Here is an 18,004-nt window from a genome sequence, read left to right as displayed (position 1 = left end):
TGTACAATCCATGTTCTTCTCTACCAATCCCCTTCACCTGACCACTAAAGAGGTGCTGAAAAATACAGAAGTCGGGAAAGAATTCAACCATACACTTTAGCTCCTTAGTGAGTTTTGAGACTGACAGTAAGTTAAATTAAAGTCAAGAATGTACAGAACATTAGAGATCTCTTGATTACTTAATACAGAAGTGCAACCTATGTGTGACACCAACACAACATTTCCAGTAGGAAAATGTACTTTGTTTGCTTCTGTATTTGGAAGTGGTCTGTGAGTATGTAACATCTCTAAACTTGAAGTCATGTGATTTGAAGCCCCGGTGTCAACTATCCACTTACTATTGAGACATAAAAGCATTCACTTGGTTTAGAATACCTGCTGCAGCAACTTTGTTGGATGTGTCTGATCCAATTCTGAACTTCCTCTAGAAAGTAGATGAACAATTTGTTGGTATTGCTCAGGAGTAAAAATAGGAGCTAGATGTGGCATCTGCTGGAAGAGAGCAGGTTGACTCATTTGTTGTGTTGTACCTGAGCTAGATGATCCATTGACAGTAGGAGTTATATTAGTAGCCATATTGCACCTCTCTTCACCTGAAATTTCTGCATTGCCTGCATAATTGGCATATTGTCATGTACTAATTCCTTTTCTTTTGGCTTTGAAATCAATAGGATATCCAATCAATTTGTAACAATTCTTTTTCGTATGTCCCTTATAGTGACACTATTCACACTCAACTTGACTCCTTTTGGACTTATAATTTCCAGCCTTATTCACATTCTTACTTCCATACAGGGCAGTACTTTCCAAAGACTCCTTGATTGAGAATAGGACTCATTCAACCCAGTGAGAAATTGAAGAAGTCTTTGATACTCAAAGTGTTGAGCATATTGTTTGGATTCAGGACAAGGCATGAGAGCATCAAACTCATCCCACAGCTCTCTAAGCCTTGAGAAGTAGTCAGTTATAGTCATAGTCTCTTGGGCCAGTGTATGAACTTCTCTATGCAAATACAGTATTCTCGAACCATTTACTTTATCAAACCTCTCTTTCAAATCCTCCCAAACTCTATGAGCACTAGATGCATACATTACATTACTCAACAATCCTGATCTCACAGCATTCATTATCCATGAGAGAACTATAGCATTAACTTTCTCCCACAGATCATGAAGCTCGGGCTCAAATTTAGACTTAGGAAATCTCCCATCGAGAAAACCTAGTTTACTTTTACCTAGCAAGCCATTCCTCACTGCACGACTCCACAAGGCATAATTATCTGATCCAGTAAGTTGAAGAGAAATCGGAGAACTACCTGGTGTATCTGTTGGTTGCAGGTGCAAAGGGTGGTCGTGATCGATGGTGGGAAATGTAGCAGTCCTAGCAGTGAAATTACCAGTAGTTGAGGTCGCGCCAATGTGTTCATCTTCAATCGCCATTGTTGACTGAGAAATATTTTCAAAGTAAGTGGCTTACAAACCCTAGCTTCAACCAAAGGTTACTCTAGCTCAATTCAGCACTCAATTGCAGAATTGAAGTAACAGAAAAGACGAGATTTTCTCACAATTTGCTTAGATTTCAACCGGTGGCTCTGATACCATGTTAGCTGCCATGGAAATAAAATCTAAGCTAAGAATAGGAAGAAGGATCTAGATGAAGAGGAAGAATCAGAGAAAAGCTCGTTGCATTTCTGAAGAAGAAGATAACTGTACATAAGTCCACTACTATTTATAACAAACTAACCGGCTTTCTAACTACTAACTAACTCTCTAACTCTAGTTTAACATTACATTATAATTAAACTATAGTTAACTACTGCTGATTAACAAATATGGGTGTTTAACTGTTTTCTTTTAATCATTTTGTCACCTCTACGTATTACCAACCACCACTTGTCAACCGACTCACACTCATTGCTGCTAATAGTGACCACTATATTCACAACTATTATCACCGTGCTTTATCAAACAAATAATATATATAATTATGTAAATTAAATTTTTTTGTAAATATATATATATATATATATATATATATATATATATATATATATTATATTCAGACATTTGACCTTTTTAACAAAATATATATACCTTAGCTAAGCTAGCCGTTAGACCCCACAGAAAAGAGTTGATGACTCATGCAAAAGAGTTTAGCTGGCATTCGACATAGATTTGATTGAAATTTTAAAAAGGAGTTTTTGGATATGCATTTTACTTTAAAAAAATATTAAAAATTGTGAGTGGAAGAAAAAATTTCACCAAAACTGCCCAAACTATTTTTGGAACATTCAAATTTGTCTTCGATTTTTTTAAAAACTGATCAAATTTAGTAAACAAATAATACTTTTTATATATTTTTTTTAAAAGTAACCAATATTTATGTCCAAAGGAAGCTTAGTTTAGTATTTCTTTGAAGAAAAAGACGAAATGTGCTAATGTAGGAAGATGAAGAGGCGGCATTGAACCCCCGAAACACACGTTCGGCCTAAATTAAACAACAAAAATAATTTCAAAGAATTTGACTTTCATTTCTCTCTCTTTTTGGAAACAAAGGTGAATAGAAAAGATTGTCCATGGAGATTTTGTTACAGCTTTCAGAGGCTCAAGAGCCAGGCCAATGAAATTTCTTTTTCTAACTGACTTAGATATTTGAATGTTTTTCATCATTTTCATCCTCCTCCATTATTTGAATTTTATATATTCTATCATTGTTGCTGCTCACAATTTGTTTTCCTTAACGAACTCTCAGTTTCTAATTGTCACAATCAATAAGAAAATTAAACTGCTACAATCATCATTTTATTTATTGTTGTTGCCTTTTTCTTCAAGCCTATTTAGAACTTGTTATTTTAATTGGTTGCAAATGCATTCTGGGGAATGCTGTGTTGTAGCTCCTCACTTTTCCCCTAGGAAGCTCTCCACATTTGAGGTAATATTATCCTTTCTTTAATTTCGAATTTTTTTCGTATAACCAACCACATTAAGAACATAATGTTGGAATTGTGTAATCATCTCATCTGAAAGGTTAAATTATTAGACAAAGTACAGTTTTAATTTCTTAATTATGTCTTCGACACGTCCTTTTACGTGCATGCCTGACTCTTTTTCTAAGGCCAAACACAATGAAATTCTTTAATAATGGGTGATGATGAGGCTTATACGCAAGACCTCTGTCTGCTATATGGTATCATGTTGAATTGTGCGATCACCTTATTTAAAAGTTTAAGTTGTTAGAGATATCACAGTTTTAATTATTTATTATGTCTGAATACAAAAAATGCAACGCGCCCATGATGTGGGACTACTTTGATAAAAATAGTTTGCTAAGGAAGATGACAAACACAAGCATATTCATGTCACAAAACCATTTAGGTCTAATGAAGTTTTGAGAAATTTCTTTTACCTCAAAAATGAAATTGTTCATCTTGTATTTGGAGATGTGGATGATCTTACTGTCATAATGTAGGTTAAAGAGATTGGAGCACTCAAATAGTTGCATTTTCCTTCATTAATAGTATGATCACTACTAAAAAACAGGAATTAGCAACAGACAAATTCTGTAGCTAAACAGAAAAATCCGTCGCTCATCCTATTTATCGACGGATTAACAACATATTATCAAGAAATTTTGTTAGCTACGAGTAATTTAGCGACAGATTAACGATGAAGTTCATAGCTAATTCTAGTTTTGTAGTGAATACTAACAGTAATTTTTGTATTGTCAGGATGACGACATGTACGAGACAAATGTACTTACTTATAAAGAAACACAAAAAACACCTTCCATTATAGTATCGAAAAGTTTGAGCACAACCAAAGGCTCTAGAGTTCACAATTCATGTGGAGTTGCAGACAACTTCATAATAATGACAGCGCTTAGGAGCAAGACCCTCACCTTGAGAGACTTGCTTGATCTATCACCTTGTTTGGGTTCTGCATCTGTAAATGAGGTATTCTTCTGTCACTTTATTCAAATTGTAACAAATTGTGGAGGTTAGTTAAATTGCTGCAATTTGATGCAATTAGGGTATGGAGGTCGAGAATTAGGCTGGAAGGTTAGTAGGCAGTCGAGCGTTTCCCTTTTTCTTTCCCGGACCGATAGCATTAGTGTTAGCATGATATCTCTTTATTCTTGGATTGCTGGTACTACCGACTGTTTGATTGCTTTCTTTCGCTTCAGTTTTCGTAATATCTTGTTATTGTTATCATTTGTTGCCACTGCTTCTTTTCATCTTGTCTTTAGTCGAGGGTCTTATGGAAACAACCTATTTGCCCTCCCAAGGCAGGGGTAAGGTCTACGTACACAATACTTTTCCCAGACCCCACTTGTGGGAACTCACTGGATTTTTTTTTTTTGTTGTTGTTTGATGCAATTTGTGGAGGTTATTAGTAACTTTTGCAATAAAACGCCCGAAAATAGACATTATTTTGTAGTGTTCAGAGAAGAAATTGGCAAGTCTTTTAACATCTTTTTTTACAGCTGCTGATATTGACCCTGAAGGATCTATATCAGTTGTATCCTTCTGTCAACCCAAATGTTCCATTGTCAAATATTGATGGAGCAGGAATGGATCAGGTTACGTATTTACTCACTGAGTTGTGACCTAAAGAAGATCACAACTAACTTCGCTAACCAAATTGTCATACATACATATATGTATCAGGCACTGGAATGCTTTTGTGATACTCTTCAATCAGTCGGGGAAATATGGACGGGTGATGATAAATTCATGGCGGAGTTGAATGAGGACTCAGATAGTAAACTACACGACGATCTAAAGCGTTATGGTACGTCATAATGTTACATGGATACTAAATGGCAATGTTCTGCCTCTTTTATTGATCTCTCAGCTCTGAGTACTATTGCTGAATTGTGCGATCGTTTCATTTAATAGGTTGAGTTGGTAGATATGACACGTTTTATTTACTTAATTATATCATCAACATTTACGGTTTAGGATTGGTATTGCTTGATGAGATGATTAAGCTAGCGACTGAAAGGGTGTTTGATATGATGGACGTGGATGACCAGACGAGAGATGAAAGTCCTTCATCCGACGCATCTGGGATGGTTCTGTCAGAGTCTTGCTCGAGCAATGAGTTCTCCCCCTCAAGCCCTCCACCGACACCAACTTCCGTTCTCTCTGAGATAGTAATCAATGGTTCACAGAAGAGTGAACTAAAGGTTCAAGCAATTGAGAAGCTGAATCCTATAGATGTAAAACGCCTCTATTTCCACTTGCTGCCTCATGCAATAGAGCAAGATCAAGATTGTGTTGTTCAACTAGCAACCAACTTTAGTGAACAACAACCAGAAATACAAGCAGGGGATGATTGTGAATTTGGCCAAGATTGTGACATGACGGACTCTCCAAATATTCTACTGACTGATGTGGACAATGTATTAGAAAGTAGAGCAAAATGTTCCGCTGGTGCTTCAAATAATCAACCAGTGTCAAGTCCTGTTTCATTGGACGTGGGTTTACCTCCATCTACGCTTCCTAAGTTGAGATCAAATGTAGCAGAACAAGCAGCAGCTCCACTGTCACCAATCACATTATCACCGAATGTCACAGAGTCACCACCAATGACATCAAGAAACTCAGTAACACCTCCGCCTCCACCCCCACCACGCCCTATGGCGGTTCCTCCACCGCCACCTAAGACAACAGGAAACATAACAACAGTTCCACCTCCACCACCGCCACCTTCCATGACATCCCAAAGTCTAATATCACCTCCACCTCCACCACCACTTCCCATCGGATCAAAGTGTGTCGCACCTCTACTGCCACCTAAGAAAACAGTAAACATAGTAACACTTCCACCTGCACCACCGCCACCTCCCATGACATCCGGAAATGTAATTTTACCTCCACCTCCACCACCACCTACCATCGGATCAAAGGGCATGGCACCTCCACCCCCACCTCCACCAATGGCTTCTAATGGAGCAATGCCAGCGCCGCCTCCACCCATGCCAATGGGAAAGGGACCTACACCTCCACCACCACTAGGATTTATGGGTGTTTTACGAGTTAAGAGAGCAGCCACTAAATTGAAAAGATCATCCCAAATGGGTAATCTTTATCGACTACTCAAGAGCCAAGTTGAAGGCTCTAGTTTAGATAGTAAATCACAGAAGAGAACAGGGAAAGTTTGTGCTTCAGCAGGAGGTAAACAGGGAATGGCTGATGCATTAGCAGAAATGACAAAGAGGTAATCTTATTAAAATCCTCACCTATTATCTGGTGGAATGTCGCTTTTTTCAGTAATTTTGAGTTATATATTTTGGAACGTGCAATGTTTGTCTCAGGTCAGCATATTTCCACCAAATTGAAGAGGATGTTATAAATCATGCAAAAACAATCAAGGAGATAAAAATGGCCATTGCTTCTTTTCAAACGTCAGATATGTCCGAGATCGTTAAATTCCACAAATATGTAGAATCTCACCTTGAGAAATTAACCGATGAATCTCAGGTTCGTATATATATCTGCTTTGTTCATATTCCCATTTCACGACATTGGCTTGAAAGTTTCTTGCTACAGGTGCTAGCAAGATTTGAAGATTTTCCTACCAAAAAGTTGGAAGAACTTAGGATGGCAGCAGCGTTATATTCCAAGTTAGACTCAATAGTCACTACTCTAAAGAATTGGCCGATAGTCTCACCTGTTGGCGAACACCTTGACAAAGTTGAGAGTTATTTTAACAAGGTACATAGAAACTAAGTTCCTGAATCTAAAAACTCTTATTAATTATTCAGCTGCTTATAACAGCTCTAAAAAATAGTTCTGTCGCATAGATCAAAGGAGAAATTGAAACACTGGATCGAACAAAAGATGAAGAGTCCAAGAAATTTATTAGCCATAATATTCATTTTGATTTTGGCATTATCGTGCGTATCAAAGAATTAATGGTAGATGTTTCCTCAAACTGCATGGAACTTGTCCTGAAGGTTAGTACAATGTAATAATATGCAGTTAATTCTTGTGGAAATTAGGTCCTGATAATTTGGTGGACTTTTTAATAATATTGGAACATTGAATCAGGAGAGGAGAGAAGCAAAGACAAAAAATGATGGGCACAAAAAGCTGGGATCATGTAAACTACTATGGAAGGCATTCCAATTTGCATTCAGAGTCTATACTTTTGCTGGTGGACAAGATGATCGCGCTGACAAGTTGACGAGGGAATTGGCTCAAGAAATCCAAACAAATCCTAATCAATAGACATATATAGTTGTACCTAGAGGTAGATGGAGATTTTGAACAATGGGTTCAACTGAACTCACTATTTTCGACCGGAATACAGATATACACGTAAAGGAACCACTAAAAATTCAACAAATATTAGATTATAAATTCACAATTTTAAAAGTATGAGTTGGATGCTAAAAACATCAAAGGTTAAGCCCATCAAGTTTAAATCCTGAATTTGCCTTAGGTTATACCGATTCTTGTTCAATAATAGTAATGTCAATGTTGCTGCCTTGCCAGCTTATGAGGGCATCGCTGAACTTAAATGCATTTGAGAGACTTGAGCAATCAGCTCTTTGAAGCATTTTTTGGTACTAATTATCAGGCATATACTAAGAAAACAATTGCTATGCATGATATCAAGTTTTGTTTAGACTGCAAGTAAGAATTAAGCTAAACATTATACATAGTAACTGGTTCTGTAGCATGTTGGTAACTGTACCAGATTGTCCATTCTTATATAATCAAACATTCAAACTATAAGAGAGACTTGTTACTTCAGTGTTGCCTAGTTTTTGCAATACCATTTTTTGTAATTCTTTTGTTGTCATAGATCGACAACAGTCTCTCTACTTTCATAAGATAGGGGTAAGGTTTGCGTACACTCTACACCAGGCCCTACTTTGTGGGATTACACTGAGTTTTTTTTGTTGTTGTTGTTGTTGTTTGTTGTCGTAGTATTTGCTGTGAGTACTGAGACTGACGTTATATCTCATTTTTCTGTTCCTCGAATTATGCTCTTCAATATTTGCTGCGAGCCTTGAGGGATTAGACCTTCATCAGAAGCGGATTCAGTATTTAAGTTTTATGGGTTCAACCTTTAAATTTCTTAGTAATGAAATTCGTTGCATTCTTAAAATTATGGGTTCAAACATACTATTTGTTGCAATTTTAGTTAACTTTTACATATAAATTTATATTCCGTGTCGAAAGTACTGGGTTAAGATAAACCGGTGCCCCAGTACTGCTACATCCGCTTCATACCGCCAATTGTGCTCTCCGCTAAGTGTGGTCATGTTTCTCGTCTTGCATTCCAGCTACTAGATACTCTTAATGGTGTGAGGCCTTTTGGGGAAAACCGTGCAGACTTGTTCCAAAACGGATAATATCACACCATGTTAAGAGTATCTTTTGGCCGTTTTAGCCCCCAACAATTTGAAGTGTTTATCGGTTAGAACTACAGAATTGTGCACATACGTCCAAACATGTACAAAGATTCGATGCATCTCATATACTTTTATGTATTAAAAATCTACTAAAGTGGATAATATAACTACTCATGTATAAATGTAGCTCTAGACCTTACCTTATGTTACCCTACCACGTACATCATACAGTTACAGCAGATGGAAAGATATGGATATATTTACTTCTTTTTTAACTTTTTATAAGCCCAAGTCTTAAGAACATGGCATGTAACAAAACATCTGCTTCTACCATGCCACACCCTCACACAAAGACAAACTAAACCCTTCATCTCATGTTCCCTTCCAATTAGAGAATACTTTGAACTTAATGAAAGATTGAAATTGACACTTCTTGGATATTATAGACACTTCTTGGATATTATAGACTTCTAATGAAGTATCCAAATGTGTATTTCTTTTATAAAAATAAATAAAAAATGGTCAGAATACAAGAGAATTAGTTTTGTAGTCCATTACAAATGTTATTTTAATTATATGACTCTTTTCACATGAGATCAATAAAAAATAACATATGTTTGTAGGGTTAGTAGTGGACATAAGAGATCATTTTTTCCATATCGAATTTTCGTGTCATGTAGATATTACTAATTAAGATGAGTTTTTACAATATGGTTTAAAAATAAATATAAAAAGGTCAAACTACAAGAGAATTAGTTGGTAAGTCATTACATGTGTTATTTTAGTTATATGACTCTTTTCACAGAAGTTCAGTAAAAAGTAACATAGAAAATCTGTAAATAAAACACAAGAGATGTTTGTAGGGTCATAAGTGGATGTAAGAGATCATTTCTTCCATATCGAAGTTTGCGGTCATGGTGATTTTTCACAATATGGCTTAAAAATTAAATATAAAAAGGTCAAAATACAAGAGAATTAGTTTTGTAGTCCATTACATATGTTATTTTAGCATATGATTCTTTTCACAAGAGAAGAGTAAAAAATATCATAAGAGATCTCTAAATAAAATATGTAGAGAGTATGAACAAATTAAGAAATGATTAGGAAGAACTCATATATATTAAAAAAATATTTACTTGTACTCGATATTTACACACTTAAAAATGACAAAAGGATTTCTATATAAAGAGAGAATGACAATTGATGTTACCAACACTCAGAGCACTACACACATTCACATCATCTCTTTCCCTTACTCTCTTAGCTATCTTCCATGGCATTCCTTGCCAATCATTTATCTTTCTTCCTCCTAATTACTCTCTTATCCTCATTGCAAATCCATGCAAGAGACAACAAATTCTTCAACAAAATTTCCACCAACAACAATGGTCATGAAAAAGAGACAAAGGAAGTAACTCCAAACAAAGAGCAAGAACCAAATTTCATACCTGAAAATGAAAATGGCTATGGTGTTTATGATGAATCAGGTCAGCTTTCACCTTCTACTACTACCCCTATGAATAACCTTCTTAATAGCAAGTACCTTCCCAAGAATTACAACCCTGTCGCATATGTTACTGTCCCTCAGGACAATCCTAATAACAACAACGACGACAACAATAATAACAACTACAACCAATATTACAATGGTGATACTACTTATGGCAATGTCACCGATAACAACAATAACAACTACAACCAATACTATAGTGGTGACAATACTTATGACAACGGCGACAACAACAATCAGTACTATAGTGGTGACAATACTTACAACAACAACAACAACAACCATTACCACAATGGTGGTAGCGATTACTACAACAACAATAATTACCCTGGCAAGAATGTTGGCAACAGTTACTACAACGATCAAGAACAAAGCTATCCCCTTGACTATAACCACTATAATGTTGGCAATGGTCAGGGGGTGCAGAAGCAGCGCATGAGTGACACAAGGGTCTTGGAAAATGGGAAATACTCCTATGATGTCAATACAGAGAAGTATGTGAGGGATCCACATGAAAATTCAAGAGAATTTGCGAACTCCTATGCTGATAATGAGTTAAGCAACTACAACAACGTCAATTTTGTGAAGTATGAGAATGAAGAGGAGTTCCAACCAGAAGGGGACATGCCTTGAACTAGCTTTTTAATTCTGCAAAAGTTTTCAGTTAATGTGAGCAACATGTCATGAGTTCCAGTATTAGTGTTTCGTTTTCAGTTATTGAGTAATGTTTTAGTGGGTAAAATATTAGTGTTTGTCCATTTTATGTGACACATTTGGGCATTGTATTGTACAATTGATATAATCTTTTCTCTTACTCTTATCCCTCTTCCATGACATTCCTTGTCAAGCATCTACCCTCCTTCATCTTCCTCCTAATTTACTATCTTATCTTCATTGCAAATCCATGCAAGAGACATCCAATTCTTGAACAAAATTCCCACCACCAATAAATTGGGTCATGAAAAAAAGACAAAAGTAGTAATTCCAAACAAAGATCAAGCACCAAATTTCATGTCTGAGAATGAAAATGGCTATGGTCATAAGACAGCTTCCACCATCCACCTCTAACCTTCCTAACAGCAAGTACCTTACGAAGGCTGGCTTCAAGGTAAGGACATTGAAGCCAAAATAAAATAAAATAATAGGAATCTTTACACAAATAGTCTGCCGGATTCACTACTTTTCGTAGCTGGTATACACAGATTGTATACTGGTTATACATGGTTATGAACATATTATACATATATTATACATTCATTGGCTATTTTTAATTTAAGTGAATGGATGAGCAACTATTTAGATTAATTCTTCAAAAATAAGGTCCCCGAAAACACTACTATTATATGTAACACATAATTTATATAATTATCATTGGTGAAAGGTTTCAAATTTTATGGTCTTTAGTTTTTGAATTTGTTTGGCCATTGAAGCCAAAAACTAAAGGTCCCATGACCCATCAAAATACAATTATTATATGTATAATATAGCACATAGTATAATAATTATCAATGGTGAAACTTGAAAGGTTATAAGTTTAATGCTTTTTATGTATTATCAATGGGATTTTATGTATTATCTCATGCTTGGGATAATACATAAAATCGCCCCTGAATTATAACGAAATTTTCAGTTACACACTCAAATTCCGGGAGACCTATTACCCCTGAGTACTTTTTGTTGAATTTGACAAGATTAATGTGAACTAGCGTGAACATTTGAAGCCTCCTTTTAGGAAGAAATTGATAGATGCATTTTTCATGCATTTACATTGCATGATCACACTTAATATGATGTCATGCATGACATTATTTCGGCCATTTCCCTTCTATAAATAGAAAGGGTTTTGTTCATTTGAAAATATCTCTCACTTGCCTTCTTTTCTCCTAAGGCATTCGAATCTTCTTTCTCTCTTTTCGTATTTCACTTGTATTTTTGGAGTGAAATAAAGTTTGAGTTGATTGTGTTTGAGGACTAGGCAAAAATCAAATTTTGCTAAACCTCGTTAATTTATGGTGTTCTTTTTATTATTGTCTCATTTACTATTTATTAGCTACCTTTAGATATAGTAGTTGTGATTTAATCACTCTCTATATATTCGGCTTCCGCAACAATTGGTATCAGAGCCAAGGTTCTATCTTAGTATGCTCTATGGTTGCAGCTTAGTCTAAGTTTCCACATCAGAAAAGAATTACTTTGGTGTTCTGTACTGTCAGCAAATAAATAGTATCTGTAGCAAAATGGAAGATAATAAAAATGAAGAGTCTACATCGGGTGTCAGTAATACATCGTTGGCATCTTCGCTTATGACAAGAATTATGTCAAATGCGAAATTTGCAGTTGAAATTTTTTATAAGTCAGGACATTTCGGGATGTGGCAAGCTGAGGTTCTTGATGTCCTTTTTCAACAAGGGCTAGATATTTCCATAGAAGAAAAGAAACCAGACAATATCAGAGAAGGAGATTGGAAGATTATCAACCGCGTTACTTGTGGTACTATTCGATCTTAACTCGCGAGAGAACAGAAGTATCCATACACAAAAGAAACTTCTGCAAATAAATTGTGGAATGCATTGGAGGATAAATTCTTGAAGAAACCAGTCAAAATAAGCTTTACATGAAAAAAAGACTGTTACGCTTCACATATGTTCCTGGTACTACAATGAATGATCATATCACCAGCTTCAATAAGTTGGCGACAGATTTGCAGAATATGGACGTGACTTTTACTGACGGAGATATGGCCTTAATGTTATTAAGTTCACTTCCCAATGAGTATGAGCACCTTCAAATAACTCTACTTCATGGGAATAATGAAGTATCTCTCAAAGAAGTTTTTTCTGCCTTGTACAACTATGAACAAAGAAAGAGAGAAAAACAAAAGAGTGGAAAAGGAGAAGCATTGGTCGTGAAAGGTCGTTCTCAAAATCATATGAGAACGAAGAAAGGAAGATCCAAGTCAAGATCCAGACCCAACAAAGATGAATGCGCTTTTTGCCGAGAAAAGGGGCACTAGAAGAAAGAATGTCCAAAGTTGAAAAACAAGGCCAAACCTAACAATGGGAAGGCTATCATGGATTCAAATGTAGCTGATTGTGACGACTCTGATTTCTCACTAGTTACAACTGAGCCATTTAAGCCATGTGACATATGGTTGACGGATTCAGCTTGTAGCTATCATATGTGTCCCAACCGGGACTGGTTCATTGATTTTCAAGAAGGAGAATGTGGATTTATCCACTTCGCAAATAACAATCCTCTTACCGCATATAGTATTGGTTCAATCCGATTAAGAAACCGTGATGGATTGATTAGAACATTAACAGAAGTTCGATACGTACTGGAATTGAAGAAAAATCTCATTTATGTAGGAGCCCTAGAGTCAAAGGGGTTCAAAGTCGTTGCACAAAATGGGATAATGAGAATATGCTCCGGTGCACTAGTGGTAATAAAGGAAATTCGGCGAAATAATAACATGTACCACTATCACGGTAGTACAGTTATTGGGACAGCAATGACTTCCAGTGATGACAAGGAGGCAGAAGCAACCAAGCTATGTCACATGCGCTTGGGACATGCTGGAGAAAAAGTCCTTGAAAATTTTATTAGATCAAGGATTATTAAAAGGAGTAAAGACTTGCAATTTGGAGTTTTGTGAGCATTGTGTCAAGGGGAAACAGACACGGGTTAAATTTGGAACAGCTATCCATAATACTAAAGGTATTTTGCTCTGATGTTGGGGGTGCTTCCAAAACACCTTCATTAGGTGCGAAACACTATTTTGTAACCTTTGTTGATGACTTTTTTCGGAAAGTGTGGGTGTGTACTCTGAAAACCGAAGATGAGGTACTGGAATTTTTCTCAATGGAAGGCGATGATAGAAACTCAAACAGGCAGAAAGATGAAGTGTCTCCGCACAGATAACGTCGGAGAACACCAAAATGGTCTTTACAATAAAATTTGTGAAGATGATGGCATTTTGAGACATTTCACCGTAAAAAATACACCACAACAGAATGGAGTGATAGAACACATGAACCGGACTTTGCTAGAGAAAGTTCGGTGTATGTGGTCCAATGATAGCTTGGGCAAAGAATTTTGGGCTGAGGCAATAACATATGCATGCCACCTCATTAATCGTTTACCATCTGCCGCTATTGGGGGCAAGACACCATTTGAAAAAAGGTATGAAAAACCTGCTGAAGATTATAGTTTTTTGCATATATTTGGCTCAACTGCATACTATCATGTGAAAAAGTCAAAATTGGATCTGAGAGCAAAGAAAGCTATATTTAAGGGGATTACTTCTGGAGCCAAAGGATACCGCTTATGGTGTCCAGAGACAAGAAAAACTATATTCAGCAGAGATGTTACCTTTGATGAATCTGCCATAACAGATAAGGTGACAGTTGAAGAGGTCAAACAAACTGATAGTGCTTCAAAGTAGGTGGAGTTTGAGGGAAAATTAATTTTCCCAACACAGGGAGAAAACAAGAAAACAATAGAAGATTTTCCCCTGGAAGAAGAGTCAGCAGAGAGGGAGATTCCAATTCAGGAACCTCAACAATAACTTGAATCAATAACAACCAGCAAGCCAAAAAGAACAATAAAAAAACCTATTCGTCTCATAGAGACGGTGGCTTGTGCAGCCTCAATTGTAGCTGATGGTGTACCTACCACTTATAAAGACGTAGTCCAAAGTTCAGAATAAGATAAGTGGAGGATTGTCATGAATGAAGAAATGCAATCTCTTCATCAGAATCGCACATGGAACTTGGCCAACCTCCCAAAAGGAAAGAAAGCAATTGGGTGCAAATGAGTATTTGCAAAGAAAGAAGGATTTCCTAACCAAGAAGATGCTCGCTACAAAGCAAAATTGGTGCCAAAGGATATGCTCAAAAGGAGGGAATTGACTATAATGAGATGTTTTCTCCAGTCATAAAACACTCCTCCATTAGAGTTTTGTTGGTTTTGGATAGTTCAGTTAGATGTAAAACCTGCATTTTTAGATGGAGACTTGGAAGAGGAAATCTATATGACTCAGCCTGAAGGATTCAAAGTTGTTGGAAAGGAAAATATGGTGTGCAAACTTGAAAAATCATTGTATAAATTGAAACAATCTTCTAGACAATGGCACAAACGATTTGACAAGTTTATGTTGCGACAGAAGTATAGAAGAAGCAAATACGATAATTGTGTGTATTTGCGCAAGCTTGAAGACGGATCCTTCATATATCTTGTCCTATACGTTGATGGTATGTTGATAGCTTTCAAAAGTCAAGAGAAAATTAAGAAGTTGAAGATTCAACTAAGAAAGGAGTTTGAGATGAAGGATTTGGGTGAGGCAAAAAAATTCTTGGCATGGAGATAAAAAGTGATAGACATTCAAAGAAACTCTATCTATCTCAGAAAGAATACTTGAAGAGAGTAATCGATGGATTTGGCATGAATGACAACACGAAGTCGGTTAGCACTCTGCTTGCTCCTCACTTTAAGCTTAGTGCTGCTATGTCACCGAAGAATGAAGCTGAACGAGAGTATATGTCAACAGTGTCATATGCGAATGCCGTTGGTAGCTTGATGTATGCAATGGTTTGTACAAGACCTGATATTTCACATGTTATCGGAGTTGTAAGAAGGTATATGCATGATCCAGAAAATGAGCATTGGCTAGCTGTGAAATGGATTCTATGGTATATTCATAATACTGTAGATGTTGGATTGATTTTTGAGCAGGAAAATAGTCAGTATCTTGTTGGATATTGTGACTCGGATTATGCGAGTGATTTGGACAAGCGTAGATCAACTACTGGTTATGTTTTCACTTTTGCAAATGCACCAGTTAGTTGAAAGTCTACTTTGCAGTCAACGGTTGCTTTGTCTACTACTGAGGCGGAGTACATGGCAAATACAGAGGCTGTAAAGGAGGCAACTTGGCTTCAAGGATTGCTTAGAGAGCTTGGTATTAGTCAAGAAAGCATCATATTGTTTTGTGATAGTGAGAGTGTTATCCAATTAGCAAAGAACCAAGTTTATCATGCAAGTACATTGATGTTTGATATCACTTTGCACGAGATATTATAGAGGAAGGTGGAGTCATGGCGCTGAAAATTCGGACTCAGACAACCCTACCGATATGCTAACAAAAGTAGTGACTGCGATCAAGTTTTAACTGTTTGAACTTGATCGACATTGTTGAACTTTGAAGATTGAAGTTGAAGGCACAATCAAAATTTAACAGTGAGAGAAAATTGAAAAAGTGGAATCTTGCCAAGGTGGAGTTTATTTAATTTGACAAGATTAATGTGAACTAGTGTGAACATTTGAAGCCTCATTTTAGGTAGAAACTGGTAGATGCCTTTTTCATGCATTTACATTGCATGATCACACTTAATATGATGTCATGCATGACATTATTTAAGCCATTTCCCTACTATAATTAGCAAGGGTTTTGTTCATTTGGAAATATCTCTCACTTGCATTCTTATCTCCTAAGGCATATGAATCTTCTTTCTCTCTTATAGTATTTCACTTGTATTTTTGGAGTAAAATAAAGTTTAAGTTGATTGTGTCCGAGGACTAGGCAAAAATCAAATTTTGCCGAACCTCGTTAATTTCTGGTGTTCTTTTTATTATCGTCTCATTTACTATTTATTAGCTACCGAACCTCGTTAATTTCTGGTGTTCTTTTTATTATCGTTTCATTTACTATTTATTAGCTACCTTTAGATATAATGGTTGTGATTTAAGCACTCTCTGTATATTCGCCTTCCGCAACACTTTTGAAGTTGAATTTTGACCACCCTAAGAGACCAAAACCAGATTTAAATCTGCAGTGTAGCACACGCACGCTGCCACATATTTTCCATGTCATTTTTATTTGGTTATTTTCCCCAAAAAAACCTTTGCTTCTCTTTGACCCATTGGAGGATACCATCCGGAAATACTACTATGTTTTTACTTCTGATTTCTATTAGAAGATCAAAAATTTACCTAATCATTGCAATATGCTTATCTCATCGTTCTGTAGTTTTGTTTTCAAAATGGGTCTGCCATTGAAATTTCAGTAGATGAAACACTAGTATTGGTGGCACTAGTTGTCATTAGTTTCAGGTACATAATAGTCATGAAGTGAGGCTAAGCACTTGTATGACTTTTGCTTTCTTTTCACCATCTTCTCCGACCAAAACCAATTTGCATTTCCAGAGAAGGTGAAATTAATCAATTTTTGTAAGAATAATGTGGATGGGAATCATACTCCGAATTAGAGCAGTAGCACTAATTGAGTCATCTAGATGCGTTCTCGCCGGCGGTAATGGTTGACTCATCATCGTTGGATCTCGCAATGGAAACGGTACCTATTTTGTAAAGCGGGCAAATCATATGTTCTGTTTGGATGCTCTCCAACGAGCTGTCGTGATTCAGATAAAAAAATTTGCCTGAAAAAAATAGCGGAGTTCCTCAGCTGCGGTGTAGATGGAGGAGCTACTGGACGGTGTGGGGTGATGAAGTTGACGGCAAGGACCATTGGGATTTTGTCCAAGGGTCGGAAACAAAGTGGAAGACATCGAAGTAGACCCAAACAAAAATTTTGAGGGACATAGGAGAAATAATAGGAAAAAGAAAACATTCACGCGCCTTAGTGAAGGTGAATACATTCCTCTGCCATGTCATCACTAAGCTAGCCTTTGGACATAGATTTGGTTAAAATTTAAAAAAATAATTTTTAATTTTGAAAACTTGAAAAATAATTTCAGAAACTTTTTAAAAATAAATCATTAATCTATGAACAAACAATATTTTCAAAAAAATTTGAAAAAAAGTTGCCAAAACCTATGGCCAAACGGGAGCTAAAGGTGGTTAAAATTTGGTTGAGGTTGTTTTGAGTGAGTGAATTACGTGAATTTCCTTTTTCTCATTAATTAGTACATTTATCCCCTTTTCAATTTTGATTTTTTCTCCTCTACACTTGCTCATTATTTTTCTATTTATGACGATTTTTTCCCTTCAATTTCTACTCAGTTTTTTTCCTTCTTTCTGAATTAGCTATTTAGTTTTGTCTCGTTTGATTGATCCATGCATAGTAAGTCATTTTGTTTCATTAGTATCTGAATTTTAGGAATTGCATAT

General features: G+C 36.2%; 2 protein-coding genes and 1 long non-coding RNA gene across 4 annotated transcripts in view; all 3 read left to right on the top strand.

The window, feature by feature from the left end:
• On the top strand, window positions 2,555-7,634 carry LOC109209021 (protein diaphanous homolog 1-like). 2 transcript variants are annotated; one of them, XM_019372187.1, is made up of 9 exons: window positions 2,555-2,931; window positions 3,728-3,952; window positions 4,483-4,578; window positions 4,667-4,790; window positions 4,961-6,221; window positions 6,319-6,484; window positions 6,554-6,718; window positions 6,808-6,960; window positions 7,055-7,634. In XM_019372187.1, exons 1-9 carry the CDS (start codon window positions 2,656-2,658, stop codon window positions 7,232-7,234), a joined length of 2,646 nt encoding a protein of 881 aa, XP_019227732.1. In that variant the 5' UTR covers window positions 2,555-2,655; the 3' UTR covers window positions 7,235-7,634. The 2 variants fall into 2 exon arrangements, with proteins under 2 accessions (XP_019227732.1, XP_019227737.1); XM_019372192.1 differs by lacking the exon at window positions 7,055-7,634 and having other exon boundaries at window positions 6,795-6,898.
• On the top strand, window positions 9,615-10,510 carry LOC109219181 (putative uncharacterized protein DDB_G0282499). Its single transcript, XM_019383624.1, has one exon. The coding sequence runs from the start codon at window positions 9,641-9,643 to the stop codon at window positions 10,508-10,510; it is 870 nt and encodes a 289-aa protein (XP_019239169.1). The 5' UTR covers window positions 9,615-9,640.
• Window positions 17,690-18,004, top strand: part of LOC109222968 — a 491-nt gene continuing 176 nt past the window's right edge. The window contains exon 1 of the long non-coding RNA XR_002067487.1: window positions 17,690-17,730. This is a non-coding gene — a long non-coding RNA (uncharacterized LOC109222968). The remainder of the gene's footprint in view (window positions 17,731-18,004) is intronic.

This window comes from Nicotiana attenuata, chromosome 2, assembly GCF_001879085.1.
Source record: "Nicotiana attenuata strain UT chromosome 2, NIATTr2, whole genome shotgun sequence".
NCBI classification, from domain to species: Eukaryota; Viridiplantae; Streptophyta; class Magnoliopsida; order Solanales; family Solanaceae; genus Nicotiana; species Nicotiana attenuata.
Note: the sequence above shows the minus strand (reverse complement) of the source record. Positions and strands in the feature narration are given on the sequence as shown.

What these genes read in the sequence shown, in the direction of transcription:
- LOC109219181 (XM_019383624.1), top strand. Translation starts at nt 9,641, where the DNA reads ATGGCATTCCTTGCCAATCATTTATCTTTCTTCCTCCTAATTACTCTC.
- LOC109209021 (XM_019372187.1), top strand. Translation starts at nt 2,656, where the DNA reads ATGTTTTTCATCATTTTCATCCTCCTCCATTATTTGAATTTTATATAT. An exon ending in ATGGAGCAGGAATGGATCAG is followed by an intron (nt 4,579 to 4,666) that starts GTTACGTATTTA and finishes TATATGTATCAG; the next exon opens with GCACTGGAATGCTTTTGTGA. An exon ending in GCATGGAACTTGTCCTGAAG is followed by an intron (nt 6,961 to 7,054) that starts GTTAGTACAATG and finishes ACATTGAATCAG; the next exon opens with GAGAGGAGAGAAGCAAAGAC.